Raw genomic sequence first — 26,257 nt, 5'->3', positions numbered from 1 at the left:
GGGAGGAGGGGTTTATATATGATTCACATGTGACACAGCCTCATTCCGGAGCCTCAACAGGCAACCCCAAACACGCCCCAGGCACCAACTCACTGGGCCAGTGAATCCCGCACGTTATTTCAGCTCAATGTGGCAATTTCTTGAATTTCTGTTGATTTATTGTAGAAGTATTCTCGAAGCTTTTTTTCTTTTCTATTTTTACATAGTCCGGCTTGCGGGTTGGGCAAGTAAACGAGCCGGGTATCTTGAGTCTTATTAATTTCGTCACGACTGGATCTATAGATAAACGATAGTCCCATCCAAGATTCGATGACAGGATACCGACGAGGTGAGCCACCTCACTTCCGCGAACCGACCAGGGTTATCATGAGAAGGCCAGAGACGGGAATAATTGCCAAGCTGATATAAAACCGTTTCTTTCACAAATTAAGCGTAAGCCAGTGCTACACTGCTTGAAAAAAAAAAAAAAAAAAACAGGCTGTGTTCTTCTGCTGTTTTATTTGACTTATTTGTTTACTCTCCTCGTCGTTCAAAGCCCTACTAATCGAGATGCAAATTTTGTGCAAATCTCAACTCAAAATTTGCTTAAAATTTTAATCTCGGCGCAACTTTGCACATCAGCCACACTGTGGCTAGTGTAATCAACATCACCGCTCGGCGATCCACCTCCAACATTTCTCCAATCGTGTCGATATCGAACTGTAGACTTTAACAATTCAGAATACGCCTTATACAAGCCAGTCCCGCCATCTACTCATGCAACTATTATAACCCGATCATCTAATACGAAGTGAAGAGACACGTCCGACCCGCGCCCCGACAATCAATCTCCATCCGTCAAACCAACCGCATAGTGAATGAAAACAAACATAACTGTTTGCATGCGCCTTAAATAAAGCGCAATGGCCACCCAAAACCCAGAAACAGCATTCAAAGGCCGCTCCAACTCAATCGTGGTCCCGAAAATGGCAGTCGCGAAAGTCGAGGACGCCACACCGGCGCCGGCGCCGGCAGCACCAGAATCCACAGATGCGAATGTCTGGACAACAGAACGACAACTCGTCTCTTCGCTGGCTAAGTTACAGGAACTTGAATCCATGGTACCCCCTCGTCCCCCCTCTACAGTGTTTCTACAGTGTTGAGCAGCAGCTGATAAACCCAGATCCACAACCTCCGCACCCTCCTCCCAGAACGCCTCCTAGAACCCCTAGTCCCAATAGTAAACCCCCAGATCCTAGTCAGTGGCAACAAAGCACTCCCGAAATCCCCACAAACACTCTACGAGCAACTGTCCACCACAGCACGCGCGGGAGTAGCCGAAGTGCAATCCTTCCAGGATCTCTGGCGGAGTCCCGAACTCAAGGAGATCTGGGACCATGTTGATGTCAAGATCCAGGAGGGGAATGGGGTGTTGTTGCAGCCGAGTGGGATGTGGGAGCGGGATTATGGGGTTTTGCTGGAGGGGATTGTGGAGGAGGAGAGGGGGAAAGGGGAGAAGGAGGAGAGGGAGAGGGAGGAGAGGGAGAGGGCGGGTGTTGATGGGGATTGGAGGAGGGTTGTTGAGGGGTTTGTGGGGAGAGATGTTCCTGGTGTCCGGGTTGTTGGGGTGAAGGGGAGGGATGCGGTGGTTGTGGTGTTGGTTAAGGCGGGGATGGCGTTTGAGGTGCAGAGCCTCGAGGGTGAGGGAGGAGTTAAGTGGGTGGTTTCAAGCAAGATGGCTCCTGGAAAGCCGGTCAGCAAGCTTGAGGGTGCGGTTGTGGATTGTCTAAACTCGCGTCTGAGACAGTGGGATCTTGCTTTTGCTTTGGTACGTCCTTGTCCCTTACCCCGAGTTAACATACATACTAACAACAACAGGACATGATATCCTCCTATACAACCATCAAGCATACCCCCTGCGCAAAATGCACCAAAATGACCGACTCAACTGCCCAACTCCCGACCATTCGTCGCCAGTCTCCACAATCAACCTGGGAAGCCTTCCACCCAACATGCCTCTAACCTACCCACAATCACAGCAATGCGCATGTCCCCCATACACAACATCATGCCAATACCCCGCCGGATACATCTCCCCCTTCCTATCCCAGTACCGCACCGGAATCACATGCTTCTTCCTCCGCCATCCATGACCTTCCAAATCCCCAGAACAATATTCAACTCGACTCCACGTCCCGCTGTCAGGTACGGTATAGCGCTTCGTCCGGAAATCGTACCGCTCGTTTGGTTTGCGGATTGTCCAGGGGAATGCCGAGGTATACACATACTTCGTTTTCACGCCGCTTCCGTTGCTGTCGGGGGTGGTGGTAGGAGGATGTACATCCTCCCAACCCGCCCAAGTACAATCCCTTTTCCGCGGAGCCTGTTGCTGTATCGGTGCCCTCACTTCAACTCTCCCTTCCCTCCTTTTTTTATCCCTGTTTCCGTCCTTGTCTTTTTTGTCACTGTGAATCCGTCCAACAAATATATCCGGCCCTCTATTCCTGAGGATATCGAAGAGGCGCCAGCGGTGTGGCCAGTGCGAGGGGTTTCCGGGACGGGGGTCTTTAGGCCAGATCCAGCCGTGTGTTGAGGGCATCGTTTTTTTTTTTTTTGGGGGGGGGGGGGGGGGTGGTGTGGGTGTGGTTGTGTTGGCTTGGTCGTTTTGGCGTGGTTTAAAGGAATTGGGTAGAATAGGAGATTATAAGGGTAGTCAGGAATGAGAGGAGGGTGTATGCTTCCATTTGTACGGTAGACGGCTTGGAGCTTGGTTCTGGTAGAACATTTCGTTTGGATAATAATATAGTCTTGGTTTGATACTTATGGACTATGGACAAACCAAGTCAGAAAAGAACAACGAAAGGAAGAACGAAAGAAAGACAGTAGCTTCATGTATCCGTAGAATGAGACATTTCAGCTACCTCCATTGCCTACATTCACCCATTGCCCATGTTCCATTATCCCTATAAAAAAGACCGTTGTTTGTACTGTACCTACCTATAAGCTTCTATATGGCGTGGACCTACATAATGAGGTTACTCTGTCTAGCTTGGTTTGCCTGTCTCGTCTTTCTTGCCAATGCTTTATTTAGCGGTTATGTGCAGCATGTGCATGAGACAGGGTCCTCCATACTCATACCTACAGCCGGTAAACCCACAATTCTAAATGAACCGAGTTGCTATATGCCATTAATGCTGCTGTACTATCTTAACTTATATGCACCATGCAAATCCATAACATCATTTACAACGCCATGCCGTAATCACCATAAATCTGAGAAAGCGTCAAACAGCAAAAACACCATATCCACCAGCAAACCACGTAAAACTGAGTACCGTAAGGGTAACCATTCCCATGGCGAATCGCACAGCATGGCCATCGAGTTCAGGGAGGGCACCGTTGCATGTTGCGCATTTGTATTCTGCCTCGTCAGTATCACTATCCAACGCGCAAAAAAGGGTGATGGGGGGGAAAGCCTACCATTCAACGGCGTATAAGCCTGCGGCACATACATCCCGAAACTAAACTGATTCTGACTCCCCAACCTCCCCGCACTAGCCGTATCCCCAATCTCCCCATCCACATCATAAACAACCAACGTATACGTCGCCGTGAGCAATGGCACCGTCGCATTCGCCTGATACTTACCCGTGTCCCAGGTTACTTTTCCCGTCTCCGCGACGCTCATGTTGTTTGAGATGGTGTAGGTTGCGTCGTTCATGCTGCACGAGGCGACGACGTTGACGGCAGAGGGGGTCACCGCGAGAGACGTGTAGTTCCAGGCGAAGGTGACCTTTTCGCCGATTTTGTAGTATGATGTTGCGCCTTGGGTTGGGGTGAGCATGGAGATGCCGCCGACGCCCATGCGGGGGTCGATGGAGGTGCTGTTGGAGGAGGAGGATTTGGTATTGGAGGCGGTTCCTGTTGCGGTGTGGGTGTTTGTGTTTGTACCGGTGGTCGCATCACTTTGGCTCGCGGATTCGGTAGCATCGGTAACAGAGGCAGTGTCAGAATCGGTCGCAGTCGCAGGGGCTTCGGTGGTAGAGGCAGCGTCGCCGGTGGTTGCTGATTCTGCCGCAGTGGTGTCTGAAGAGTTAGCTTGGTTTTCTCTAGAAACTTGAATAACTCACCATCTCGTCTTGCTATCTCCCCCGAATTCCCCTGATAACCAGCAACCACACCCAACAGCATGCACAGCACACTGAAAAACACAAAGAAGCGCATATTGATCGTCTTGAAAATCACGATCGACAGTGTCAACAATGCGATATCCGGGGATGCGGACAGGATCAATGATCTGGCTGTTGAGAGATGTCGATGTCGATGCCGATGTCAGGTGTAAAAATCAAATTAGAAGAGAATTGTGCGAACGACAGTTATTAAAAGTAGTCTGTTAGAAACACCGATAGCGAGTCAGATGGTGCCCGGACGGTGAAACACAGATGCGACACTGTTGGAATATGTACAGACGCTCAGCGAGAGAACAAGAGGGAGAGAGTAACGAGTGAACGAGTGACTATTACTTATTAGAGAGTACTGTAGTGGCATGATAGTACAGAGTAGAGAAAAGACAGAAACTGACAGAAAGGGTGGAGGATCGCCGAGCTAACCCGATTGGGAGGATGTGAGACATCTATTTTTGGGATACTGTACAGTCTGGTAGTAGAGAGTCGGAGCATTTTGCCAATTATTGAGCAATCCTAGCTAGTTGATATAGACATGATTACTATTGTACATTAAGTTCATAGTGATATACCTTTTTTTTTTTTTTTGTTCGTTCTTGACCGTATATCATCCCGATCGCATCGCATCGCATCCAGTCCAGTGAGTACCGTTTAAAGATAAACAGCCTGCAACTCAACCTCACTGCAGCTCGACGGAACATCCGCCTTCATCGGCTCATACAGGTAAAACAGCTGAGGCGCGTTGTGAACCCAGTCGCAAACCAACCATCCCCCGAATCCATTCTTCTCACTCCACTTCAAATGCGCATTGTCAAGCTCGAAGCCGGAAGTGCCGTAGCCGGTGTTGATTTGGACGCCTTGCCATGCTGCACGTTCACCACCGTTAGCACACATCCTTATACCCCGGAGTATTCCGAAAGCACAGTCTGGATACAGGGGAGACTTACCACCATAGTTAGTAGCCCCAACCATATTAACACCCCAAGGAAACGGTGTCCCCAGATCAAACTGCACATTCGTCCCGTTGACAAACGCCTTGCTCGCGTCGTCTGCGTTGGCGCTCAGCACGGCATCGTTGAGGCCCGCGCCCGTGTGGTACGCGTAGACGTAGAGGTTGTTGTGGGAGTCGCTGTTGCTGGAGGAGGTCTTGAGGTGGAATTTCTTGGTGGTGATGGCGGCTGAGTCGTTGGCGCGGGTGATGAGGGGGGTTGCTGCGGCGGTGGTGGCCAACAGGGCCGAGGCGAGAGAGGTGAGGAATTTCATTGTTGTTTTTGGTAAGAGGATCGTTTGTAGTAGTGAGAGTAGAGGAAGTGTTGTCGTTGAGATAAAGACGGGGGGAGTGGTATGTATTTATATCTGGGGAGAACTCCTTGATCGGAGACGAAAAGAGAAAAGAGTTCAAGACAAGTACGGGAGGCAAATTCAACAATTACAATCACTTACAAGGCTACTCATGTCGATCGCCTATTTTTATCACTCCACTTTATCTATAGATGTACTTGTAGAGATGAGGATGTGCACTGCATCCATGGATCAAGTTCAGGGGTTTGTGTGGATTTTACGCTTCGATGTATTGCCCCGAGTGTGTTTGATTATCATCTCTGTGGGAAATTATGCAGATTGGCTATAGATTTAGGACATTGTAGTGGTTAGTGTGTGATTTTCAAATGTATCTGTGAATTGTAGAGTTGGTGCGATTTAGTGCTGAGATTTAGTGCGCTTGGGCATTGAGGGTACTTGGTCTGAGTGTGAGTGTGAGTGTCAGGTTGATGGTATTGATGTCATTTCCAGTCGTGGACTTTGGGTGGTTCATGTTCGTTTGTTTGGGTTGGTGGTTTGTTTTGATGTCATTCTTTCTTCTTTTCTGTCTTTTATCATTATTATCTGGTAGACTCTGGTACTCGGGAGATTCGAATCGATGATACTACTCCGCATTCCTGCACTGTTGTATACCGGCCGGTATGTAGCAGATTATATAATACTCTCTGCAGAGATATTCTCGAGCATTCCATATGATTAGAATCGAATTGATTTCTCTACTATATACGGTTTATGCACTGTAAATATGCATACCCCTATTCTATGCAAAAATCCCTAAATAAAACGATCCATATCGACCCGTGGTACCACATCAACAAACAAACGCCTCTACTGTATGCCCCAGAAAATGAAACCAAATAAAAACAAAAAACAAGGAAAAAAAAAAAAAAAGACAAAACAAAACAAAACAAAACCCTCACCCAAATCCACCGCCCCCTAAACTAAATCCACCGTTCTCCATCACTTCTTGGCATACTCCCGTTTCAACACCCACCTCCCCCGTCCATTCCGACCCCCAGCTCCAGCACCCCGCTCCAGCACCGCAATCCGCTTCAGCATCTCCTTAAACTCCGCCGTGCGCTGCGGCGTCGTGCAGAACCGGTTAAAGTGGTTCACTAGATTTTGCGAAAATGCGGACCCGCCTTGCGCCAGGATGAAATCTCGGATCATGCTGATGTTGAATCCGGTGTCGGTGTCGGTTGCGGTCGGAGTGTTGCTGCCCCTGGTATTACCAGTTGGAGTGTTGGTGCCGCTACTTCTCGGTGTAGTTGCTGTGCGCGCGGAAAGATTGGCCAATATATTCGCAGACGAAGGTCCCGCCGCGCGACGGGCACTGCTACTACTCCCCCCGAACATTGATTCCTGTCGTCCTGCGATCCCCGATTGTCCCGTCCACGTGGGCGTGCCAATAGGTACTGAGCGTGCTGCTTCTCCAGCCCTGCGTAGTTCTTCTGCTGCCTCGGCTGCGACGCGCTTGGCTTCTGCCTCGATGATCTTGGGGTCCGCTCGGACCACTCGCTTGCCGTTGGGGTTTATGATTTGGTCGTGTTCGAGGGCGGAGTGGACACCAGCTCGGGAGAAGATGTTTTCCATTATGCGGGATTCGGTTTTATTGTCATTGGCGTTGGGATCCGGGGTTGATGCGGTATTTGTTTGGGGCTCGGGTTCGTGGAATTTTTCCATTGATGCGATGCCGGTTACTTTGCTGAGGTCTTGGGTTTCGTTGGAGTCTGTGTTTTCGTATTTGACTTCGGCGTCTTGGAATAGTTTGCTTGTTTCTGTTTGGCCATTTTCGTCGCCAAACGTGAAAAGGTCGTGCAAGTCGCTCAGCTGGAACGTCGAGCGTTGCTTGGGATCCTTTAGGATTTTGTTCGTCAAAAACTGCTTGAAGATCTGTCGGTGGTAAATCTTCTCCTCGATAGTCCCTGCAGTCATCAGGCGATACACCGTGACATCGCGTTTTTGTCCAAGTCTCCATGCTCGCTCGCGCGCCTGCACATCTGTCGACGGATTCCAATCCGGATCGTAGATGATGACTCGATCGGCGCCGGTCAGATTCACACCCAGTCCACCGACACGGGTCGTCAGAAGGAAGACATGCAGGTTCGGATCGTTGTTGAACTCGTCTACCATCGACTGTCGGGACTTGATCGGTGTGCTACCGTCCATTCTGCGATATTGAAAATCAGGCACCGATCGGACGAGTTTCTCCAGGATATCAAGCATGATGCGATGTTGTGTGAATAGCAGGGTCTTATGGCCCGTATCTTTCCACAGATACAAAAGCGACTTGACGACCTGCATCTTGCCGGATTGGCTGGCGCGCCCGTAGTTTGCATTGCCAGACGTAATCTTGCGATCTAGGAGATCCGGATGGTTGCAAATCTTGCGCAGTATATCAATACCAAACAAGGCTTGACGACGCCCCGTCAGGATAGACTGCATCTCCTCTGACCCAAGAAAAGCCTTGTATGCCTGCATTTGCGGCACCGTCAGCTTGCAGAATAGCACCTGCTCACTCTTCTTCGGGAGATCGGCCGCCACGTCGATCTTGAATCGCTGCAGGAGATACGGGGTGATGGCATCCTTGAGCGTCTCGGCGCACTTGGCGGCTGTTTGAACTTGTAGGTTTGACGCATTCGCGTATCCGCCCTGTCGGATGGGAAAGTCGAACTGGTTTCGAAAGCTGACTAGTGTTCCCAGTCGCATTGGGAAGACAAAGTCAAAGAGTGACCAGAGTTCTGTTAAGTTGTTCTGCATCGGGGTACCCGAGAGAATAACCCGATGAGGTGTTCGAAGCTCCTTGCAATGGAACGTGATGGACGTATCAGGATTGCGAATCTTGTGTCCTTCGTCCAAGACTGCGCATCCCCATTCCATAGGAATCAACAGTGGTGCATACGTCTGCAGTCCGGCGTACGTAGTGACAAGAACGTGGCCCTCCTCTGCTACCCGCTTGGTAACCTTTCTGGCTGCTTTCTGGGCGCCGGTCAACCCACGAGAACCACCACCGCTGTACTTCTGCGTGAGAAGTTCGTTTTCTCGACTGCTCTCATTGCGGACATTCACCATTCCACTGCCCGAGGTATGCAGGATCGAGACTCGAAACGGCGGCCACCAGCGATGGAACTCGTTCACCCATTGCTTCATCACTGTTGCTGGGCATACGACGAGCGCGGGTTTGGTGAACTGTTTGCTGTAATGCAGAGCGGCCAGGTAACTGATGACTTGGATAGTTTTTCCAAGACCCATTTCATCCCCAATAATCCCTCCTACATGCTGCTGGTGGAGCTCCCAAAGCCATTGCATTCCGGTTTTCTGGTAGTCGAATAGATATTGATGAACGTCGCCAGGTGCGCGGTAGCCATTGTCATACTCCAGGTCTGGCACGGTCGGATGAGGCATGAACCATTCCTCTTCTTCTGGCTGTTCGTCGCCCTCGTCCTCACCAGCTGCGCGTCGGGCTTCCCGTGCACGCTTTCTAGCAGCACTTCTCCGGCTGACCCAATCTTGCAGTCTGGCTTGATATATCTCTTCTCTGCCATCGTCTAACCCACTGAGATCTTCTATTCCATCTTCGTGTTTGGCCGCTTGCTTAGCACGTTTCTTCCCTTTTTCTTCATCTTCCTCCACGACAAAGTCGTCGTCGCTTTCTTCTTCAGCTTCCGATGCCACATAGCTTGCGGAATCGTCTTGATCTGACGGGACTTCCGCCTCTTCTTCTTCACGCTTTATATGGCGATCCTCAGCATGGCCACGCTGTTGTAATTTTCTCCGCTTCTTCGAACGATCCTCTGGTGCCTCCGAACTGGCTTCGGTGCTCTCGTCAAAACCAAACCCGGGACGCCTAAGATCTCGATGCGACACTTCCATTTTATTCTTCATTTGCTCCAGAGCCTCGCTTTCATCACGCTCATCCTCTGCATCCACCAGGGCATCCCGTAGACAAGCTAGAGGCCCCTCTTCAGGACCACCGCTCATCTTGGCAAATGGTGTAATCTTTCCGGTCCTGATGAGATAATCCCTGCGTGACTCGTTGGGCATTCTCCCTGTCCCAGTCACTTGGGAAGCTGTTTCCTGGCCTTCACGTCTCGCGTCGATCCGTTGTTGAATCTCTTCCAGGTCCGTCGCCAGTGATGCATCCTGAGACTCGAGCTTTTGTATATCATTTTGGATGCGAGCTCGAGCGGCTGTGCCAACCGGTTGCGAAGCGCGCTGGTGTAGTCTTAAAATTTGCGCTTCTAACTTCTCCTTCTCATGGCGAGTCTTTTCTAATCTCTTATTGTCGCGTTCGTCCGCTTGCTCGTTGAGCAGCCGGTCCGCCTAGAGAAGTTAGAACCAGCTAAGCTTCCATGGCAGTATACCTACCTGCCGCGTAATATCCCTTTCGAGATCATCTTGGTTGCGAACGTTAGCATGGAGCTCCTTCAGACGGCTTGCCTCATCCATGTCCGCTTGCTCCGGAGGGATTTCCTCTTTCAGTCCTGGTGTTTCTGAGGAGCATTGTTCATCTTCTTGCGGGACGGTATCTAGAGGAGTCTCCTCTGTCCGCGCTTCTGGGTCCTCTTTCACGTCCATGTTGCTGTACTGTACTTTCAGTATGACAGATTAAATAAAATAGATCCCTTGATGACCACCACGTAATATGCAGCATAAGCCACCAAGAAAAAGCGCAAACTGCAGTAAAATAAAGAAAATGGCTATAGATCTGTCACAGTCATATCTGCGGCGGTGGCGTTGTCAGATTCTGACGGACTCGACTGTGTCCAGGATATGACTGGCTTCCTGGTGGTTGTACCGTGGATAAATAAATGAAGTCCCTCAGTGATCTTCAGGTCCAGTATAGACCCCTGTCGACAGGTAGGCAGCAGAGGATGGAGGCTCAACAGGTAACTATGCGAAGAACATGGCAACAGACCGCCTTGATTTAGTGGCAGAATATGGTCATGTGATATGTAGTATTCACCGCCTTGTCAGGTCACGTCACTAAGAGACAACAGACAACCATATTCAATGGCAGAGAATAAATTATAGCAATTTAAAAAGAGTCTTAGATGAGATAAGAGATGAATGCCATGTCTAAGAACTATCTAATAACTCTGCATGGGCATCAGTACTGTCTCACGGTCAATTATCTAATCCTTGCATGCGTCGAAGATATAGATCGAGGCCACCAATACCACCAATGCCACCAATGCACACCATGTATTCCTTCACACCGTGCACGAGCACCGCTACTTTTGTATACTCTTACAGGTAAAGCACATGCATGTTTATCTGGTGACCGTGCGAGGATATCGCAACGGTTGAGATTTATGTGTGATGGTAACTTCGTCATCATCCATACATCCACACGATATATATCCATGGATGGGTTGAATGAGGTGAGGTTGGTTCAGAGCAGCTTACCAGTAACAGCTAATCCTAATTATACTAATCCTCTGTAATTTCTCTCTCTCTCTCTCTATATATATATCTAACCTACTACTGTCTACTGTCTACCGTCTTCTACCTGTGTTCAATAATTGTGGCTGTCTCGTATCTTCGAGTCTCGCCCAACCGCCGCTTGAGGTCTCGCCAGTAACTCCACCTCCACCTGGCAACGTCGACTCTGATTTTTCTCTCCTCCTGTTTCTTCTGCTTGATATTTATACATCGTTCTCTCTGTATCTGCACTGCTTGTGCATTTCTGTTAACAGGGGTGCCTTTCCTATCGTGGCCCTGTATTTCAGTGCTTCTGGCTCCCTCATCCGGATTTGCCCTCCCGGATCCAGCAGTTGACACCTTCATTTCCTCTTCCCTCGCTCACTGTTTCCCTCTCACTTCTCTGTTTCTCTCATTTCCCCTTTGCCCCTTTACAGCTCATTTCTCGAGGCGATCGTGTCTATCAGTGGCTGTGGCTCCATTCCCACTGGTGAATTGCGACCGCTCAACGATAGCAGTCCAACAGTGGCCATCCTCGAACCCACGAAAACGACGACTACTCACAAATCTCCGGGTATAATGCGGTGCGAAACAACTCAGAAGGTCTAGTTCTCGAATCAATTCGTCTGGTCTCGCCTGCGTCGTGTGTCTCGCGTTTCTCGCCCGAATATATCTCCCTCTTTCCGGTACACACAAGTTATCCGCCCGATCGATTGCGCTACGACGTGCGTGTGCCGTCCCCGCTGCTGTCATAGCCCTCCTCCAGCACCACCACCTCCCATTACTGCTAACTATAGAGTGCTACGTACCCTGTACTCTGTACTCTAACCCTTCTTTTATTTGTTTCCTCCCTCCAACGCGATCACAGCAGACGGATGCCCAGCTTCGCCCTCGGACGGTGACGACGCCCATTCCTCAACTCGCCTCCGAGTCACCCCCCTCGGAAACAACATTGCAGACAAAATCGGTTGACAGGTGTTGGATTGGAAAAAATAAAGAAAAGATATGGATCCTAAGTGGCAGCCATATCAGGATCCCTTGATGGGTGGCCGTCCCGCGCAGTACAATAATGGATTGACGTCGACTCCCTCCAAATATGTCGCCCAGCCGGCCTCGTCCCAGCCACCCATGGGATACCAGTACGAGGCCTTTCAAACTCCCGCCGGCATGCCTACTCGTGCCCCCTCGATGAATTCCGGCTCCAAACCCATGTCCATTGCCTCGTCGCCCACTGCGCTCCCACGGAATCGGGATTTCGTCCCTGACGCAGATACTATGATGGACGATAGCGACCCCTACAACCGGGCCAAATACTCGGTCAGAACGAGCCATCACGCTCGACCATCCTCTCAATATTTTCCTACGGAGGAATCCACCGCCGCTCGCAGATATTCTCCGAAGAACGCTCTTTCTCCATCGGCCCCGTACAATGCCAGCCCGGGCAAGTCTCACAATCCATATGCTCTGCCGCCCGGCCCAAACAACAATCTTCGACGCTCACCAACAAAGTCGTCGAATTACACCTCGCCGCCCCAGGCGTACCAATCGCCTCCATGTGAGTAGATTGGCAAAGAGTTTCTTTCTTCCAATCATTGCATACTGATTTGTCACAGCAGCTACGTCTCGTCCTCCGCGTCTTCCTCCGTTGCAATCGACATCGACCGAAATGACTCCCCCGGAACAATACTACCCATCGTCGGCTACGTCGCAATTGAGCGCTCCGTTTGGGTACGATGGACGGTCGCCGCGATCTGCCTCCATTTCTGGTGGAAGTCAACAACCCACTCCTGGCAGGGGTCCAGTGCCCAAATTCCAGAAAATAAAGTCGCTCCAGGAGCTGCAACCACGGGCCAACGCACAACCTGCCTACAGACGTGCGAATCCAGAGGGTGGTTTCATCAGTGTAAGTTCCGAATTTGGGTTCCCGAATATGCGATCAAGATTCTAAAACAATGCAGCCGCTGCACGCGTTGACGACCCATCTTCCTTCCTCTTACCGGATATGCAACCCGAGCTTCAACTACGAGTCATCTAGAAACCCGCGACGAGTCTTGACGAAGCCGAGCAAGGGTGTCAAGAACGATGGTTACGATAACGAAGACAGCGATTACATTCTATATGTCAACGATATTCTTGGTAGTGAAGATGCAGGACACAAGTAAGCTCAACGGTTTAGCCTGTCGTGCGACACGTACGCTGACTCTGCAGGAACCGGTACCTTATCCTGGACGTGCTGGGACAAGGAACATTCGGACAGGTCGTCAAGTGTCAGAACCTGAAAACGCAGGAGGTTGTGGCCGTCAAGGTCATCAAGAACAAGACCGCGTACTTCAACCAAAGTATGATGGAAGTGTCTGTCCTGGACTTGGTGAGCCTCCTGCGCCGATCTTGGTAGATTCGTGCTAATATCCAGCTCGCACAGCTCAATAGCAAGTACGACAAGAACGACGACCACCACCTGCTTCGATTGAAGGACACATTCATCCACAAACAACATCTCTGTTTGGCCTTCGAGTTGCTTAGTGTCAATCTTTACGAATTGATCAAGCAGAATCAATTCCGAGGACTGAGTACGACATTAGTGCGCGTCTTCGCGCAACAGCTTCTCAATGCCCTGAGCCTTTTGAACAAGGCGCATCTGATTCACTGCGATCTTAAACCTGAGAATATATTGCTGAAGAAGTTAGTTCCGCCTATCGCGGCAGTTGGAGATCCCACAGCAGCTAACCCGACTCCGCGCAGCCTGGAGAGTCCGATTATCAAAGTCATCGACTTTGGGTCTGCATGCGACGAGCGTCAGACAGTGTACACCTACATCCAGTCGAGATTTTACCGTTCTCCTGAGGTTTTGCTCGGATTGCCGTACGTTCCACTTTTCTATTCCGTTTCGTTTGCGCTCATACTAACACATGCAGATACTCTTCTGCAATTGATATGTGGTCGCTCGGATGTATTGTGGTTGAGCTTTTCCTTGGTCTCCCGCTGTTCCCTGGTTCTTCGGAATATAACCAGGTATGCCGGATTGTTGAGATGCTTGGCTTACCCCCGACGTGGATGCTCGAAATGGGCAAGCAATCGGGTCAATTCTTTGAGAAGACCCAAGACGAGTTCGGAAGGAAATCCTACCGCCTCAAGAGCTTGGAACAGTATTCTCGCGAACACAACACCAAGGAGCAGCCGAGCAAGAAATACTTCCAAGCGTCGACGTTGGAGGAGATTATTCGAAGCTACCCCATGCCGCGGAAAAATATGAAGCAAGCGGAAGTCGAGAGAGGTATGTGCCAGTTTAATACCAAATAAATCACGTATGCTAACTGTCAACCACAGAATTGAACAATCGTGTGGCCTTTATCGACTTCGTCCGCGGTCTGCTGTCCATTAACCCACTGGAACGTTGGTCGCCCCAACAGGCCAAGTTGCATCCGTTCATCACACAGCAAAAGTTCACCGGACCGTTCGTACCGCCGATGAACCTGAAGTATGCTTCGCTGAACAAGACCGTCCCACCCGGTATCCAGCAGCAACAACAGGCCGAGGCCGCGAGCAAGCAGAGAGCAGCACAAGCGGCACACGCACACACTGCAGCCCAGAATGCCTACTCGATGCAGATGAACCAATTCCATCCTTCTCAGTCGCAGCCGCCTCCGATGTACAACGGAATGTTCGCTGGCCAGCAAGGTGCACCACCGTATCCCACGCAGCCGCCGGGCTACAATCAGATGCATCTTATGCCAGGACAGGTGCCTCAGGCACAGTACGCGCCGTCGCAAAGCTTGTATGCCCAGGCGACCACTAGAGCTGGTCGCCAGCGTGCATCCACCATGGACCCACAAGGGGTTCCGCCAACGATCCAGCGGGTTGCTAGCCACCTCGACCCGAATGCGCCTATCCGGTTACAGCCCAGTCCAGCATACTACCCGCCGCCGCCTGATGGCTACGTTGACTCGAATTCGGCTAACCAGAGGCGACGGGGAAGTCGCGCTGGGGCTGCGCGGAACCGAGACTTTATCCGTACTCTCGAGGATGGTGTCCTGGGAGGCGAAGGGTTCACGGGCCAGAATCAATGGCATTGATTGCGTTGTTGCTGTTGAATTGCACCACCGGGTGCGTCCGATTATCTGATATTCCGTTTCTTTTGTTATTCGGGCAGCGTTTTCCATGCGGAACCAACGCAGGGTTACACCAAGTTACGTGGTTTGTCTGTTGGAGATCTCGCCCGATACTGCGAGTTTCCCTTCACTGCTGTCTCTTTTCGTCCATCAGCTACTCCTTCCTTCGGTATTGTCCGTGTTACTAGATTAGGGGAGAGCGAAGATGGAATATCGAAGGGAGCAAATGTGGTGTAATAACCCTCCGCCGTGGCAAGAATGTACAAGCCAGACCACCGGAGGGTATGCCCGAGACAGATGTCTTTTCCGAACCCCCAAATGTTTATGCATGGCCTGAAAAGTCAGGATCCATGCTAGTCTTTGTATTTGTTACATTTCCATCTTGCCATTTCCATTTCCGCTGGGCATTACTGTTATTTCCTCTTGTATCTTTCCCGTTTTGTATGCTGTTGATGCATTCGTTATGCTGGGACGCAGGTCGGTAATGTCGAGGCGATCAAAACGTATACCCTCTGCTTGTTCTGTTTATATGCAAAATATGATCCGTTATCTACAGTAAAATTAGTAATAATAGTCCGGAGTAGAATCCCCAGGTTTCTGGTGGTGCCTTACTGCCTGAGGCATATAGTTGCCTTATGGGGAAAGGCGCTCGCTCGCTTAAAATTCGTGTGTGGCACGCGGAGGCCAACCTCTGCGGCTCGGAACCCTCACCTTCACAAAGAAACGTCCAGCCTTAGGGAACCACGTTGATCCATCCCACCTCTGTCTGTCCCGGTGTGAGTCACGCTCGACTCGAAAAGACCTTTTCCAAACACGCCCTTCGAACCCCGTCCGAGCGAACCCATCTTTCCCACCCCGAATACCCGCACCGAAAAAAACCCGCCACCATGTCGCGTTTCTTCAAAGGCAACGGCAGCGACAGCGACTCCTCCGAGTCCGAAGACGAGGTCCTCTCCGAAGAGGAAGAAGAGAGATCAGCAGCAGAGGAAGAATCCAGCGAGGAGGACTCGGATGTGGAGGATGCGGAGGCCGACTCTGATGATGAAGAGGCCGGTGGGAAGACCGGTGCTAATGCATTCTTGAAGGATGTTTCGGAGAGCGAGGAGAGCGAGGATGAGGAGAAGGTTACTGTTGTTAAGAGTGCGAAGGATAAGAGGCTCGAGGAGTTGGAGAATACGGTGCGGTTGATTGAGAATGCTGAGAAGATTGGGGATTGGGCTGTTATTTCGGCTGGTGAGCACACCTTCATTCATACTTAGGGAGAGGATGGGGATGGAGGGGGATGTGTGAATGGGAGCTGACTCGAGCAGAATTCGACAAGTTGAACCGCCAGATTGTCAAGATCGCACAGGCTGGCCCGACCCCTAAGGTTTACATCAAGACCGTTGCCGACCTCGAGGATTTCGTCACCGAGACTATTGCCAAGCAGAAGACCTCCGCTAAGAAGATGAACCAGAGCATGTCCAAGGGCTTCAACGCCGTTAAGCAGCGTATCAAGAAGAACAACAAGGAATACGCCACCCTGGTCGACAAGTACCGTGCCGCCAAGGATGACTTTATGGATAGCGACGTGGAGGAGGCTGCCCCCCAGAAGCCCGCTGCTGCCCCCGTTGCTGCCCCCAAGCCCTCGAAGGTCGAGCGTGTCCAGGTCCCCGCTGCCGCCGCTGATGAGGATGATGGTTTCGCTACTGTCGGTCGCGGTGGTAAGACTCTGCAGTACACTCCTGAGAGTATCCTGAAGCACCTCCGTGTCATCGTCGAGTCTCGCGGAAAGAAGAACACCGACCGTCTGGAGCAGATCAAGACTATGGAGAAGCTTCTGGAGGTTTCTCAGAATCCTTACCAGCGCATCCGTGTGTACCTGACCCTCATCTCCACCCGTTTCGACCTTTCCTCGTCCTCGGCCGCCAACTACATGAGCCCCGACCAGTGGAAGCTTGCCGACAAGGAGCTCTCCGCTCTCTTGGGTGTTTTGGAGCAGAACCGGAACTGGGTTGTTGCTGAGGGTGCCGAGGAGTGGGATGATGATGACAGACAGCCCCAGCCTGCTGAAGGCGAGGTTTTCTATGTCCCCGGCAGCATCGTTTCGTACATTGAGAGACTGGACGACGAACTCACCCGGTCATTGCAGCAGATCGACCCCCACACTGCCGAGTACATTGAGCGGTTGAGCGATGAGCAGCAGCTGTACACTAACCTTGTCCGCGCCCAGATCTACGTTGAGGGCAACACCAAGGCCGACAAGAGCGACCCTCGCCAGGACAGCGTCAACAGAATCGTCATGAGACGGTTGGAGCACGTCTACTTCAAGCCTTCTCAGGTTGTTGCTATCCTCGAGGAAGGTGCCTGGAAGGCCCTCCCTGAGACCTTGGAGTCTGCCACCACTCCTCGCAGCAAGGCCAGCGATGTGAACAACCTCGTCCAGGCCCTCTGCAACTACCTCTTCGTCAACAGCGACGGCATCATCAAGGCCCGCGCCATGCTCTGCCAGATCTACTTCCTTGCCCTCCACGACCAATACTACCGGTCTCGCGACTTGATGCTCATGTCCCACTTGACCGAGAGCATTGGCAACTTCGACGTCAGCACCCAGATCCTCTTCAACCGCACGCTCGTCCAGATCGGTCTGTGCGCGTTCCGTGCCGGTCTCATCTACGAAGCCCAGAACACCCTCTCCGAGGTCTGCGGTAGCGGACGTCAAAAGGAGCTGCTCGCCCAGGGCATCATCCTCCAGCGGTACTCGACCGTCTCGCCCGAGCAGGAGCGTCTCGAGCGCCAGCGCCAGCTGCCCTTCCACATGCACATCAACCTGGAGCTCCTGGAGTGCATCTACCTCACCTCCAGCATGTTCCTGGAAGTGCCCCTGATGGCGCAGACCTCGTCCTCGCCCGAGATGAAGCGCCGCATCATCTCCAAGACCTTCCGCCGCATGCTCGACTACAACGAGCGCCAGGTGTTCACGGGCCCTGCCGAAAACACCCGTGACGGTGTCATCATGTCCGCCAAGTTCCTCGCCGCCGGCGACTGGCAAAAGGCCGCCGATATGCTCAACTCCATCAAGATCTGGGAACTCATGCCGCAGCCCGACAAGATCAAGGCCATGCTCTCCTCGCAGATCCAAGAGGAAGGCCTGCGCACCTACCTCTTCACCTATGCCCCCTTCTACGACAGCGTCTCCCTCACCTCCCTGTCCTCCATGTTCGACCTCCCTGCCAAGAAGATCGCCGCCGTCATCAGCCGCATGATCTCGCACGAGGAACTCGCCGCCGCGCTCGACCAGGTCAACGACGCCATCGTCTTCCGCAAGGGCGTCGAGCTCTCCCGCCTGCAATCCCAGATCGTCACCCTCGGCGATAGATCCATGCACCTCCTCGAGGCCAACGAGAAGACCCTCGAGCAGCGCACCCAGGGCATGGCCAACGCCTTCCAGCGCGATCAAGGCCCCGGCCGTGGCGGCCGTGGTGGCCGTGGTGGTGGCCAGGCTCGCGGTGGTGGAGCCAGAATACCCGGTGGGCAGCAGGGCCGTCGGCCTGGTGGTCAGCAATTCGGGGGTGGTGCATTGGGCGGTGCTATCAAGGCTTAAAGAGATTGAGATTGTTTAAAATTTGTTTATAATGGCATTTTACGGATTCCCTTTCTTTTCCTTTTTCTTTTCTTTTCTGTTCTTTTTTTTTTCTTTTCGAGTTCTTTTAATGACTGTTTTGGTACTCGGAGCCACAGTGTTTAACTCATGTATGTCCTATCAGATTTGGATTTGCAGTTTGCAGATGAATTGATGTCTGAGATGAGATGATTTAAAATATGATAGGAGAAAGCAAAAATAGATTGTTCATTCACTTCCTTGCTTCTGGTAGCTTAACGTATTACTCCAAGTGAATCTATCACCTTCCTTTCTTGGCAGGAAGCGTTATCATACTATCAACCATCATCAACCTATCTATCTATTCAATCAAATACACTCGCCTCTACATTAGAATCAGTGGATCTCCATGGAAAATTGAAACGAGCTAACACGGAAATTACCTAGCTGACAGCAATTCAAGCAGACAGTTCTTTCTATTTAAATGAGCTGCAACACAAAGAGAACGGGTTCGAATTTCACCTGCCACCGACCCAGCTGATTTGCGTCTGTGGAATTTCCACCGGGCAACGGCTGTGTCGTTTCGTTGTCGACGTACGGTTTGATGTTCACCTAGTGCTTATCCACTGGAATGCGTTGGTATAGGTACAACTATAAGCACAAACCGCACCGGACACTGGGTCGGATGTTCCCTTCTGTCAGTTAGTTGACCGAGTGAACCGGGCTATGCTCAAGGTACAATGGTTTAAAAGGCACGGATGAGTATGGTTCCACGGGGACCAGGCCACATGCTCTCAAAGAAAGAAGTCTGGATGGTCAACCGAAAGACATCGGAAGACGCAGTGCAGCATGTTTACCCTCGTTTTTTACGCCATGCTTGATGAAGTGGAGTGAGATCAAGGGAAGCGATAGTCTGGCGTACGGGGGTACTACGCTAGAACTTGTCGAACAATCCCACGGGGAAAGATATTTAACTTTGGGGGATTAAGAAACTAGAAGGTATGTCTTGTCAGAGGTTTGAATGGATGGCATGAGATGTACTGATTATAATCGCAGGCTTATCCCCATGACCGATATCAGCTCCGTGTGACTTTGGCATATATTGGGCTTGGGTACGCCGTCGGTCTATGCCGTGCTGTGAGAATTCCTTGGTCATAGATTGATATTGAACAAAGCAACGAAACGGCCTGTGATGCATGTCGAGAGAGAACCATCATCAAAATATTACTACCAGCGGACAAATTCTTGCTGGATTGGATTCTGCCACGCCGAGTACCGAGTAACGACATGACGAATTACGAAGAAATTTCTATTCCTAGAGGACAGCGTTGGCGACTTTGCACGAAGACCCACATATCAACGAAATGGATGGAATGAAGGTGACACCTGCCGCTGCGAACACGATGGCTGTGATCTCTCTATCCCCTCGTGAAGATAAATGTGTCGTTTCTATGACGAACTTGGAAGCCAGATCCCGCTTGACGCGAGGCCATCACTCTCTCAACCCACGCGCATCACACCATCAGCTTTCCGACGGCCCTTATCTATCAGCATTCCCACCCCCATCCTACTGTCCGCGGAAGGGATCACACTTCGGCTCGCCTTGAAGAGATCGAACATAGGCGAGTGCCGTTTTTTTTGGGGTCAATTTAGCCATAAAATGGGACGGTGACCCGTATCACCTGCTTTTCTCAGAGATCGAGAAGTAAGTCCGTCAGATTGGACCATCCTTAGGACGAAAGATGGAGAGACACGGAAATATTTGGGTTTCGTGTTGGAGCGAGTGAGTAAACGCTGCGGCTAGGCTTAGTGCGCTAACTGCCATACTAGACTCGTTGCTGGTGCACTGTTTGCTAAGGATTGGTGGCCTGGAGCAGGCTTGCTTTACTTGCCCTTGCAGGAAGAAGTACCATGGGTTGATTTTTGGATCGTCGGTAGACTGCTCTACTTAATGCAGGAAACAATGTCCATCACCATGAAGATGAAAAATCGATAAGGGTATCTTTGATGTCCTAGCGAGGTCAGAAAAAGCCCCCTGGATGTTGTCAAGCGACTTCGAGGTACAGAAGCAAGCGTTGTTTTCTATCGGGTCCCATGTTGGATTGAATGACCACAAGATCAACATTATGGTAAACAGCATGACATGACAGCCGTGCATGGTGTCTAGTCATGACCACCCTGACTCTAACTATGGCTATCCACGGCTACTACGAAAGCTGACAGTCTGACACAGGCCCTGCGAGAGAGAAATGGGAATTCATGGGAAGAACATGCCGAGCTCGAAATGATCCGAGATGGAAATGCATTTGCATCTTTTTTTTTTTTTTTTTTCTCAACTCGAATGATCTTGCATCGCGTGGTAACCGACCACCCCTGCCTGTCGATGCGAGATTCTAAGAAGAAAAACTGTAGTCCACAGAAAAACCGCCCTGAGCTTGATATGATACAGCCAAGACATGAAACATTGGCGTCCATCTCCGGCTGTAATGATCTTGCAAGGCGTGGGGATCCACAAATCCAGACAAGGAAAGATGATCTGGAATGAGAAGCTTCGTGTCGCTTTATCGGAATATGCCCGCCTCACGCCATTCTCGAACTCGAAAACACGCATACCATACATGAAAAACAGATCAACCTGAGCTGGGAAAGCCGCGAGTCGACCACTCACGACTAATTCCCAGTCTTCTGCGATTATAGCAGATGGTTACAACTGCGCTAAAATGTTCTAGACGCTACGAATGAGCAAAAAAGAGCACTCGAATGTTTCCGAAGCAAACATGACGGATAACACAATTATTCAACTATATCGGTCCGTGGCAAGCCCTGATGCATACCACCATGACACATAGCCTTCTATACCACGACAAGTCATGACCAATTGCATCCACCCATTGCCCCTGCTCCAGGCCTAATTCTATAAGGGGGGCAATGAATTTTGAATTATACCAGGTAATCTCATGGAATAAGAAGCTGAGACATGTCGATTCACCTCACTTATTGCATCCCATGGTTTAACCCATTTGAATGCCTCAAATCGAACTTTGGCGTGGAGTTGGTGAGCACGCATGGTGTGTAGATAATAGGTGTCGATAGCCTCAATACTTGATAAAGAGCCCGAAAGTTCTAGAGCAGCTTTAGCCCTTATTTAGTAGAGAAATCTCATTAGTTATTGGATCCAGGCAACTTCTAATGGTCGTAAAATCCTTCCCGACACTTCCCTTTTGCCTCGGTCCCGCATTCCCCGAAATTCTTTAAACTCGGCATTATTTCCGCGTATTTGCACTCTCAAAGTCACTAGAAATGAGGACAATGCTGAATGCCTGCATAATATGCCACAAGAAAAAGGTTTGTCTAGTCTATTTAGTGCATAGAGCGATACTAACCGACATAGATCAAATGCGACCTGGCAAGTCGCCGCCCATGCTCCAATTGTTACAGGACCGGGAAGGAATGCGTGTACGATTCAACCCCACGGCTTGCGATTTGTATATCTTAAAGCGACAGCTGATTAATTGGGTCGGTATAGAATGTATAGCAGGAAGCGAAAGCGATATACAAATAGTCTCTCACCTCGGGAGAGCGCGGAACCGCAGCCTAGCCAGGGCGATACAAACCCAACACGCACTACACAAAGACCGAAAACAAATGATGTGATCGAAACCTATCGCGGCAGAGACCGGTACCTAGGACGACACGTATCGTTCGACGAAGCAATCGCCTCGCCTAACCTCCAAGATTCAGAATTAGGATCGGGATCGGGATCCAGACTCTCGCCAGCGGATCTCGAGCTCCTTACGCACCAAGGCGCGTTTCAACTACCACCTAAATCAGTGCAGGACGAGTATATAGCGGCTTATATGAAGTACTGCGATGTCTGGACGCCAATTGTTGAACCTGAATGGCTCCACGGCCAATCTGTATCCTATCTCCTCCTTCAATCTATCTTGTTGGCAGCAAGCCGCGTCTCAAAACAACCCAGCACCCATGGAACGAGTGCAGATTTCTACCGTCGCGCCAAACTGTTATTTTTCTTTGGACACGAGCGGAATCCCCTTATTTCTATTGTCAGCGCGGTGTTGCTGCATTGGTATAACCCCGTCGGACCGGAGACAATATCGACTGATACAAGCGGGTTCTGGTTGAGGACTGCGGAGGCGATTGCGTTTCAGATTGGATTGCATAAAGAGCCACCGGGGTCTGGTACGGGTGAGAGCAGGAGGAAGAGGGCCCTGAGGAGGAGGCTGTGGTGGACTCTGGTTGTGAGTTCTATCATTCCTTAGGATAAAAGAGGGGCTAACGAGTCAGGTCCGGGACTGTATTATTTCGGCGGGTGTTGGACGGCCTCGGACTATTAATCTGTGTGATAGTGATGTATTTCCTCCTTCGATGGATGACTTTGATAAGGGAGAAGATACGACGAACCGGTTATTCCTCGTCTACGCATCAATATGCCAACTCCTGGGTGATATCGTGGAAGGCTGTCTGCGTCCTCAACAACAACCCAATCAAAACCACAAGTCCCTTGAGAATGCACTATATCGTTGGGTGAAACAGGACTTCCGAAGCATCACTTCCCTCAGCGCCGGCTCATCATCTCAATACACTCTCGAAGCCCGACAGATCATGCTCACGTACTTTGCGAACCTGATCATCCTCGACCGCACACCGACTTCCGACGGGGTACCATCCGCCAGGTCATTCGTAGCATCGTCGTTTATCTCAGGCATATACAAGGAATTCATATCTCGCGACGAACTATGCCGTCTCGGGCCTGTTTTTGCCTTCTACGCTTTGTGCGCAGGACTCGCCTTGATCCCGGGAATCCGGTTCCCCACTCTACGGGAGACGGCTATTGAGGAGCTGCGAACACTTATAGATTCCCTAAAGGGTTTGTCAAGACAATGGGGTTCTGCGTTCGGGGCACTGCGTGCATTACAGAGACTCGGCGGTGAAATCAGTCAAATGCCGACGAGGGGTGATCCGGTCCCAGTGTTGAGAGAGGAAATGGTGCCATTTTTTGAGGATTTTGGGAAGGGATTGTGTCGGCAGTGGAATGTGTTCTTTGGTGGCGAGGAGATGGTAGTGACGGGGATGGTTCCGCAGGGGGTGTTGAATAATCTCGGGTTCGAAACTGAGCTGCCATCCCTCGGTCATGCTGGGACTGGGACTGGGACTGAGGATGTATTACCGCCGTCAGCCGGTGAAACAGACTTTGGAGATTTGGATCTGTTGAGTGGGAATTGGGAGGGTGTTGGGTTTGATTGGAGCGGGTCTTGGTTATTAGACGATGTTATATCACATATCAACTAATTCTAAGTCCAGACAATATACAACAAACTACATTCAGACAATATCATACAGTAACAACACAGCAAAAACTACAGCTTAGCCCTCCTCGCCTCCACCTCCAACCCAAAGAACCTCACAAAAGCACGTAAACACCCCGGATTAGCAACCGTGTTACTGACCTTCTCCGGCAACTTCCCACTCGAAATAATCCCTCTCACCAACGTCTCAACCTTCTTCCCATTAACCGTCATAGGGATCTCGTCAACCTCAATCACGAACCTCGGAACGTGCTTGTTACTCAGTCCCTTCCGGATAGCGTCTTTCAAACTCTCCCTGAATGTATCTGTCATTTTGTGGGGTTTCTGCATGACCACGAATAGGAAGACGGATTCGTCAGTGTCGGATGGTCGACGGCGGCCGACGCAGAGGGTGCTGGAGAGGAAGGTGTTGAAGGGGGCTGCTTCGACGATGGAGTAGATGTCTGAGGAGCCGAAGCGTATGCCTTGGGGGTTTAGGACGCCATCGCTTTATTCATTAGTACCAGCTCACTTATAAAATAGGAGATGGTTTGGGAACATACCTCCGTCCATGAATCTGCCATCCGCGAGTCAACGGGTTATAGCTCGCCCAGTCATGCTGTGCCCAGCAGTCGGAGAATTTATTAAAGTACGTCTCCTGATACTTCGATCCATCGACATCACCCCAAAAAAACACAGGCATGGATGGAAACGGCTTGCGGCAGACGAATTCCCCTTGCTTTCCGGAGCCCCTCACGGACTCACCCGTAATAGCATCCGCGATATCAACATCCTGTCCTAGTATCGGCAGCTGAATCTCACCCGGGTACACCGGACCTGCGGGATCAGTCCCAATCCACGAGGTAACCAGATCCGTCCCACCAGTAACACTGGTCAAATGAATTTTAGTCGGAAAAGCGCGATAAAACCAATAATACTGATCCTTCGCCAGATGCGACCCACCCGTCTGCACCATCTTCAGTGCCGAAAGATCGGCCTCGTTCTTCGGGATACACCCCGTCATCTCGAGTTCCTGAAGGTATCTCGGGGAAACGCCCCAGTAGGTGACCTTGTGGAACTCTAATATCTTTAAAAAGTCCTTCGGACTAGGCCAGAGCGGAGAGCCATCGTAGACGACTAGTGTTGGACCTGCGGATAGGTGTCCGATCATGATGTTCCAGAGGACCCAGGATGTGCTGCTGTATTGGAAGACCACGTCATCTGGGCCGAGGGAGTTGTGGAGGAATGAGACCTTTTTGTGTTGGATTATTGTGGAGTGGGCGTGGACGAGGCATTTGGGGACGCCGGTTGTGCCGCTTGTGTAGAGGATGTAGAGGGGGTGGGAGTAGGGTACGCGGGTGAATTGCAGGGGTGAGTTGTCGTTTGGCTTGGTGAGGAAGGTGGATAGTGTCGGGAACGGGAGGTTGCCTTGGACGTTTGCGAGGGGGATGAGGATGACTTGTGGCTTGCTGGTGAGTCGGTCGAAGACGGCTTGGATTTTGGATAGGTTGGAGCGGGTTTTTCCTTTGAAGGTTGATGCAGTGTCGGCGAAGAGTATCTTTGGGGAGATTTGTTGGAGGCGGGAGACGCAGCCCTAAGCATTCACATTAATGTCGAGTTCCCAGGAATACCAGTAGTGAAGAGCATACCTCCTCCCCAATATCCGGCGCAATACTACTCCAAACAGCCCCAATCGAAGCCGTCGCCAAAAATAACACCACAGACCAAACACTCGTTGAAATAATCGCACCAACCCGATCCCCCTTCTGCACACCACTCGCCCTCAATGCACCCTGCACCTTCCTCACCATTTCCGTAACATCTCCCCAAGTCCACTTATCCCCTTCAATCGCCTCCATCTCCCGAATCCCGACCAGGGCAAGTTTATCCAACGGTTTTCCCGAAAGCACATTCTCCGCATAATTCACAACAGCGCCCTCGAAGAACTTCGGGAGCTTGCTCATCGGCAGAGAAGCATCGTAGGCTTGGGTGACACTCGCGGGGAGCTTGGGAATGATACCGGTGTAGTCATGGAGATCAAGCCAGAAGTCTTGAGGATTTGTCACGGACCAGCGGTGCAGGTCTTGGGAGGAGGTGAGGTTCTGGGCGAATTTGCGGTTGATGTGGGCGCGGTAGATGTTCATGGGGATTTTGTCCGCGGGGACGGTTGGGTGCCAGATTGGCTGGAGCTGGCGCTGAACGGTGTCTTGCATTTTGTTTGTTGTGTAGAGTATGCTTTGTGGCTGCGTTATTGCAAAGAGAGGAAGGATGCAGTGCAATAGAGCAAATGCATGAGTTGTAGGACCTCCTTAAAATAGGACTATGTGGCCGCCGGCCGTGATATTCTTCCTTGAT

The 26,257-nt window shown here is 50.9% G+C and overlaps 9 protein-coding genes across 9 annotated transcripts; 5 read left to right on the top strand and 4 right to left on the bottom strand.

Annotated features, from left to right (window-relative positions):
- Positions 1-902: 902 nt before the first annotated feature.
- On the top strand, positions 903-2,001 carry ASPGLDRAFT_125487 (RNA polymerase II mediator complex subunit MED27 domain-containing protein; the record flags this gene model as incomplete). The annotated part of the gene is made up of 3 exons (XM_022540563.1): positions 903-1,100; positions 1,163-1,807; positions 1,858-2,001. 3 exons carry the CDS (start codon positions 903-905, stop codon positions 1,999-2,001), a joined length of 987 nt encoding a protein of 328 aa, XP_022401443.1.
- A 1,069-nt stretch (positions 2,002-3,070) lies between these two features.
- On the bottom strand, positions 3,071-4,582 carry ASPGLDRAFT_170668 (uncharacterized protein). Its single transcript, XM_022542723.1, has 3 exons — positions 4,110-4,582; positions 3,460-4,065; positions 3,071-3,400 (listed from the first exon to the last, which is right to left on the bottom strand). Exons 1-3 carry the CDS (start codon positions 4,201-4,203, stop codon positions 3,264-3,266), a joined length of 837 nt encoding a protein of 278 aa, XP_022401442.1. The 5' UTR covers positions 4,204-4,582; the 3' UTR covers positions 3,071-3,263.
- A 152-nt stretch (positions 4,583-4,734) lies between these two features.
- On the bottom strand, positions 4,735-5,605 carry ASPGLDRAFT_46649 (uncharacterized protein). The gene is made up of 2 exons (XM_022546494.1): positions 5,111-5,605; positions 4,735-5,029 (listed from the first exon to the last, which is right to left on the bottom strand). The coding sequence occupies exons 1-2, from the start codon at positions 5,424-5,426 to the stop codon at positions 4,815-4,817; spliced, it is 531 nt and encodes a 176-aa protein (XP_022401441.1). The 5' UTR covers positions 5,427-5,605; the 3' UTR covers positions 4,735-4,814.
- A 704-nt stretch (positions 5,606-6,309) lies between these two features.
- ASPGLDRAFT_46646 (DNA-dependent ATPase RAD26) lies at positions 6,310-9,809 on the bottom strand. The gene has a single exon (XM_022546493.1). The coding sequence runs from the start codon at positions 9,525-9,527 to the stop codon at positions 6,444-6,446; it is 3,084 nt and encodes a 1,027-aa protein (XP_022401440.1). The 5' UTR covers positions 9,528-9,809; the 3' UTR covers positions 6,310-6,443.
- Positions 9,810-10,516: 707 nt separating this feature from the next.
- Positions 10,517-11,138, top strand: ASPGLDRAFT_1468853 (uncharacterized protein). Its single transcript, XM_022541898.1, has one exon. It carries the CDS (start codon positions 10,550-10,552, stop codon positions 10,928-10,930), a length of 381 nt encoding a protein of 126 aa, XP_022401439.1. The 5' UTR covers positions 10,517-10,549; the 3' UTR covers positions 10,931-11,138.
- A 774-nt stretch (positions 11,139-11,912) lies between these two features.
- Positions 11,913-14,980, top strand: ASPGLDRAFT_35212 (putative protein kinase Yak1; the record flags this gene model as incomplete). The annotated part of the gene is made up of 7 exons (XM_022544534.1): positions 11,913-12,462; positions 12,521-12,810; positions 12,866-13,065; positions 13,116-13,275; positions 13,330-13,769; positions 13,823-14,181; positions 14,235-14,980. 7 exons carry the CDS (start codon positions 11,913-11,915, stop codon positions 14,978-14,980), a joined length of 2,745 nt encoding a protein of 914 aa, XP_022401438.1.
- A 748-nt stretch (positions 14,981-15,728) lies between these two features.
- Positions 15,729-18,697, top strand: nip1 (translation initiation factor eIF3 core subunit c). The gene is made up of 2 exons (XM_022546492.1): positions 15,729-16,249; positions 16,327-18,697. Exons 1-2 carry the CDS (start codon positions 15,904-15,906, stop codon positions 18,597-18,599), a joined length of 2,619 nt encoding a protein of 872 aa, XP_022401437.1. The 5' UTR covers positions 15,729-15,903; the 3' UTR covers positions 18,600-18,697.
- A 3,199-nt stretch (positions 18,698-21,896) lies between these two features.
- Positions 21,897-23,906, top strand: ASPGLDRAFT_66256 (transcription factor domain-containing protein; the record flags this gene model as incomplete). Its single annotated transcript, XM_022548998.1, has 4 exons — positions 21,897-21,941; positions 21,988-22,052; positions 22,123-22,855; positions 22,902-23,906. The coding sequence occupies 4 exons, from the start codon at positions 21,897-21,899 to the stop codon at positions 23,904-23,906; spliced, it is 1,848 nt and encodes a 615-aa protein (XP_022401436.1).
- A 68-nt stretch (positions 23,907-23,974) lies between these two features.
- Positions 23,975-26,115, bottom strand: ASPGLDRAFT_125575 (uncharacterized protein; the record flags this gene model as incomplete). Its single annotated transcript, XM_022540573.1, has 3 exons — positions 23,975-24,410; positions 24,466-25,496; positions 25,552-26,115. The coding sequence occupies 3 exons, from the start codon at positions 26,113-26,115 to the stop codon at positions 23,975-23,977; spliced, it is 2,031 nt and encodes a 676-aa protein (XP_022401435.1).
- Positions 26,116-26,257: the final 142 nt, after the last annotated feature.

The sequence above is a fragment of the Aspergillus glaucus genome, assembly GCF_001890805.1.
Source record: "Aspergillus glaucus CBS 516.65 unplaced genomic scaffold ASPGLscaffold_9, whole genome shotgun sequence".
In the NCBI taxonomy this organism is placed as follows: Eukaryota; Fungi; Ascomycota; class Eurotiomycetes; order Eurotiales; family Aspergillaceae; genus Aspergillus; species Aspergillus glaucus.
The sequence above is the reverse complement of the archived record's forward strand: the minus strand, read 5'-3'. Positions and strand labels throughout refer to the sequence as shown.

What these genes read in the sequence shown, in the direction of transcription:
- ASPGLDRAFT_46646 (XM_022546493.1), bottom strand. Translation starts at nt 9,527, where the DNA reads ATGCCCAACGAGTCACGCAGGGATTATCTCATCAGGACCGGAAAGATT.
- ASPGLDRAFT_1468853 (XM_022541898.1), top strand. Translation starts at nt 10,550, where the DNA reads ATGAATGCCATGTCTAAGAACTATCTAATAACTCTGCATGGGCATCAG.
- ASPGLDRAFT_170668 (XM_022542723.1), bottom strand. Translation starts at nt 4,203, where the DNA reads ATGCGCTTCTTTGTGTTTTTCAGTGTGCTGTGCATGCTGTTGGGTGTG. An exon ending in GGAGATAGCAAGACGAGATG is followed by an intron (nt 4,066 to 4,109) that starts GTGAGTTATTCA and finishes CTAACTCTTCAG; the next exon opens with ACACCACTGCGGCAGAATCA. An exon ending in GGCTTATACGCCGTTGAATG is followed by an intron (nt 3,401 to 3,459) that starts GTAGGCTTTCCC and finishes CTGACGAGGCAG; the next exon opens with AATACAAATGCGCAACATGC.
- ASPGLDRAFT_46649 (XM_022546494.1), bottom strand. Translation starts at nt 5,426, where the DNA reads ATGAAATTCCTCACCTCTCTCGCCTCGGCCCTGTTGGCCACCACCGCC. An exon ending in TGGGGCTACTAACTATGGTG is followed by an intron (nt 5,030 to 5,110) that starts GTAAGTCTCCCC and finishes GTGAACGTGCAG; the next exon opens with CATGGCAAGGCGTCCAAATC.
- nip1 (XM_022546492.1), top strand. Translation starts at nt 15,904, where the DNA reads ATGTCGCGTTTCTTCAAAGGCAACGGCAGCGACAGCGACTCCTCCGAG. An exon ending in TTGGGCTGTTATTTCGGCTG is followed by an intron (nt 16,250 to 16,326) that starts GTGAGCACACCT and finishes TGACTCGAGCAG; the next exon opens with AATTCGACAAGTTGAACCGC.